This window comes from Mizuhopecten yessoensis, unplaced genomic scaffold (assembly GCF_002113885.1).
Source record: "Mizuhopecten yessoensis strain PY_sf001 unplaced genomic scaffold, ASM211388v2 scaffold11027, whole genome shotgun sequence".
NCBI classification, from domain to species: Eukaryota; Metazoa; Mollusca; class Bivalvia; order Pectinida; family Pectinidae; genus Mizuhopecten; species Mizuhopecten yessoensis.
The window spans coordinates 114,502-118,876 of NW_018408842.1; the positions used below are offsets into that span (position 1 = coordinate 114,502).

A 4,375-nucleotide genomic window follows, 5' to 3' on the forward strand; every position below is an offset into this window, starting at 1 on the left:
GTATACAACATTTTCATATCTTAATCTATAGCTCATTTAATTTGTTTTTAATCATTTAAATCGATTTTAGTACGTTGAGAGTCATTTAGTGTTTCGAAATCCGCCTGATAATAAAAGGAATTCAAATAATAAACTTTATGAACGTATAAACATGATCCGACAACCCAACATACTACCTAGATGTATGTAACAAACACGGTATATATGCAAGGTCACAGCTATCCGGCAAAAACAATTTGTACTCATGTACATTGTATCACTGTATGGTTAGCAATAACACAGTTTATAAATAAGGAGTTCTCCAAACCTACCTTCCGTTCTCAACAGTAGTTAGGACAATTTTGATTTTCAACTTCTTGTGCTTGGGGAGGATAGGATCCCCCTTTTAGGAGTTACTGTTACTGTGCGGTTATTCGACATTATGACCAAAGGTAGACTGGAAGCACGTGTCAAATTGTTTTATATTTTTACATTTTTAAATGAATAGTTATTGTCGCAGATCAAATTAAACTATCAATGCATATATATAATAATATGCGTATTTAATCTGAATTGAACGACCTAATCTAAAGTACATGTAAGAACGTAGCAAGGACAAGGTTCAGAGTTGACTTTTTATTTACCATTGAAGAGATAAAAGAACTCATTACATAAATTAGATACCGCGAGTCTGGAGGGGCGATAGGAGCACTGTTATTAGTCAGAGAGTGTATGTGAGAAACAAGATGGAAAAGCCGGGAAACCTCTTCCTTAAGAAAACCTTTGTAGTCATTACCGGCGCCAGTAGAGGACTGGGGAGATGTATGGCACTACAGTTTGGTGCCAAGTTTCCAGCTACTTCGGTTCTAGTACTTATGGCAAGGAATGTGGAGGCTCTAGAAAGTGTCAAGTCGGAAGTGTTGTCGTTGGCTCCGAATATCAGCGTATTGGTACGACAATATGACCAGGGACATTCGGAAAATAAGGATTATTTCAAAGATATATTCAATGAAATCATAGCAGAAAACAACTTTTCGCAAGCTGACTTTGAACAGTATATGATCGTACACAATTGTGCTACTATCGGTGATGTAACAAAAACATCGTTGGATCTTTCAGACTCCACGTTTGTCCGGAGGTACTTCGACATCAACCTAACCGGGATGATCCTACTTAACACGAGTTTCTTTCAGACTTTCTCCGATTCCACAAAATCTCGTGTCGTCGTAAATATGACGTCAGCAGGTACCTCAACTCCTGTGCCGCCACTTCAGCTTTACTGTGCAGGTGAAGTATTCTCGTATGAACACAAACGTTAAATTTAATGTATATCTAAAGTCAGAAAATGAGATAAAAATTACCATAGCCTGTTAAATATATATATCGGTATGACTTTTTTTTTTTTAGCTTCAACCTATCAGTTATGTAATCATATAACAGTGTGTCAATTATGACGTCACAAATGCCATGGAATACATATTTATCTTCCAATTTGTCGCTACTTTTGCCCTAATATTGAGCAATAGACTATCCTACCTCAATCCCGACTCCTTGGGATCTTATATTTGTCCGTGGACAGTTCTAGTCAATTCAGATCGATCTTAACGCAACATGTTACATTTAAATTCAATCGAAAAACTAGAACGTTATTTTCCAACCAAATACTATTTTTTTTATATTTAACTGGTAAGGCTTGTTTTCTGGTCGTTATCATTTTCTCTAAAGGAAATTTATACTTGTATGGTGTACGGTCGATGATTTTCTTTTTGATTTAGTGTTCCTTGCTGTTTCGTTGTCACTACCAGATTTCTTTTAGTGCGGACATGACACCATTTTAATTTGAATAAAATAGTAGGTGTCTGCATGGCAGAAGACGACTAGTCTTCAGAACACATGGTCTTTTTTTCATCAGTCTCCATGTGAATGTTTTCACTGTTCATTATTTGTTCTGGTGCTATCGATTCTGTGGAAATTTATACTGTGCTTTTTATCTACAATCTTTGCTTTATAGCTATTCAATTAATGTGCTATGTTGTGTAATATTTTGTTTTACTTTGGTGATCGTTATTTTGTTTATAAGCAAAATCATAATTCCAACTCAAACCATGTGAGTATTGATAATTACAAACCAATTAAAGATATATTTAGAGAGATTGGAAAAAGTAAAAGAAGAGTACCATCAGGTATTTAGAGAGGTAAGCGTCGCCCTTTTCATCGACGATATCCGAAAAGAAATGTTACGTCCCTAGAGTGTGGTGGACCTTATTTGTGTGGATTTTTTGTAGTTCTTGTTGACGTTCATTACATGTATTAATATTTTATGACGTTGTGTAGTATACACTTGTTATATTGATCGCTATTGTCTACATTCCTCTTATAGGTAAGGCTGCCCGTGACATGTATATGCGTGTACTGGCCGTAGAGGAGCCCTCTCTGAGGATACTGACGTTCGCCCCAGGTGCCTCAGACACAGACATGATGAGAGGACTAGAAAACATGTGTCCTCTCAAGTCTATGGTTGAAATGCTGAAACGTAAGTGTGCTAGTTTGTTTGGCTGTCTGTATGAGTTTATCGGTTTATCGGTCAACTCTGATCATTAAGGGCCGGAACCTAGTATCGGGGAACCTATCTTACAAAATCAACTGCAGGATAGAATAAGAGAGTTCAACTAGTGTAAGGAGGTGAAAGCTGAAACTTTGTGCAGGTATTATAGGTTTTGTACGCAAACGTTTTGTGGTTATATCATATACATGTAGCTATTTAAGAGTAATTCCTTAGAGATAAGATCGTTAATACACACTATGACAGGGTATAATCAATGTTTATGCCTTTGAAACATTAAAATGTATGTTGTTATCAGAAATCGGTGTTTATTTTCACCTTTCTCTGTGTTTTGTATGACTCACTTTCTATTCTAAACTCTATCCTGTCTCTGGAGTATATGTTGCTTGAGTATCTATATTGAGGATTGAATTGACATTTCCCTGTCGTTTCTTGTATGTTTTCTTAACTGCTCGTGTAGAAATGATTTAACGTAAAATAAGGCAATTTGGTTACGGCAGCTGGAAAAGTTTATTTAGATCCGTCTTGAAAGTAAGAAAGCAAACTATTTTTTTTTTTATAAAAGCTAAATTTGGGTGTTTAACTTATTATCAGTACGCTGAATACGAGATGTTTTATATCTTAGCCATTAAGCCATTCTGTGTAGCCTATATGAACTGATAGTGGGTAAGACATGATATGCAACCTATAGTTACAAATAAGATTAACATTGTTTTATCTGATTTTGTCTCTTCAGAGTTTAGGATTGACGGTACGACGACTCTCCCAGATGTCCCAATCTCTAAGCTTGTCCAGATACTGGAGGAAAACAGATTTGAAAATGCTGTATACGTAGAAAGTGACAAAATATTTTGATTCTGCGTATAGTGTCAACTGAAAATTGTCTATTTGAAAATACTGCATAACCGTCATAATGTCATTCAATTTCCAATAAATATTCGGAGATCTGTTCCATATGAAGTTATTACGCAGTTACAGTTCTTCTTAGACTGAACATCAGTATTGGCTTGCTGCTTTTTATAAAAGGATTAATATTCCGTCTTTGCGTATTGCAGAGTTATCTTCTCTTGTGAACAGGTATTGATTGTTACGTCTTTGGTTTGTGTGAGAAAATTACGTCGTTTTCTCAAAAATTGATGACGTTACTCTCACAAACCAATGACGTTACAATCAATACCTGCTCACAAGAGAAGATAACTCTGCAATACGAAAAGACGGAATTGTGTAATCGTTTGATGTATTCATGCTTTTGCTTTGAATATTTATTAAAAAATGTATATGATTTGTAAAAGAAAAGTTGAATATCACTATTTAAGGTTTAACTTGAATATATTTTTTATGTTATGGAGATTTAACACAAAAAAAACGGAGTGTACTCTAAATGAGACTACACTCCGTTTTTTTGTGTTATAGCTCCATAACATAAAAAATATATTCAAGTTAATCCTTATAATTTAATCTACTATACACAATCCCTGTGGAAATCAACTTTTATTGATGGACTCTTTTCTGTTAGAAATTATTACGCCGCTGTATCAGCCAATCAAAAGCGACGTTACAAACGGCGACGTCATTTTTTATGTTATGGGATGAAAACACAAATGTTTAGGCCAATGAAAAGGTTTGTTACAAGCAAGATTAAATTATAAACAATATATCTGTAAATCTTATGATGACGATTCCAGATTATAAAAAGATGAACCTAGCACACACAGGTTATTGTACATATTAGGTGTAGTTATTAATAAAGTATGCCGAAATTAACAACGCTTCATCATACATTTGTAACATTACTTCAACCATGTAAGCAATAACAGCGAGGTTTAAATAACA

At 34.8% G+C, this 4,375-nt stretch overlaps 1 protein-coding gene across 1 annotated transcript; it reads left to right on the forward strand.

Moving 5' to 3' along the window:
* Positions 1 to 311: 311 nt before the first annotated feature.
* LOC110464725 (sepiapterin reductase-like) lies at positions 312 to 3,640 on the forward strand. The gene is made up of 3 exons (XM_021520089.1): positions 312 to 1,266; positions 2,360 to 2,512; positions 3,279 to 3,640. The coding sequence occupies exons 1-3, from the start codon at positions 726 to 728 to the stop codon at positions 3,395 to 3,397; spliced, it is 813 nt and encodes a 270-aa protein (XP_021375764.1). The 5' UTR covers positions 312 to 725; the 3' UTR covers positions 3,398 to 3,640.
* The last annotated feature ends 735 nt before the right edge of the window (positions 3,641 to 4,375 follow it).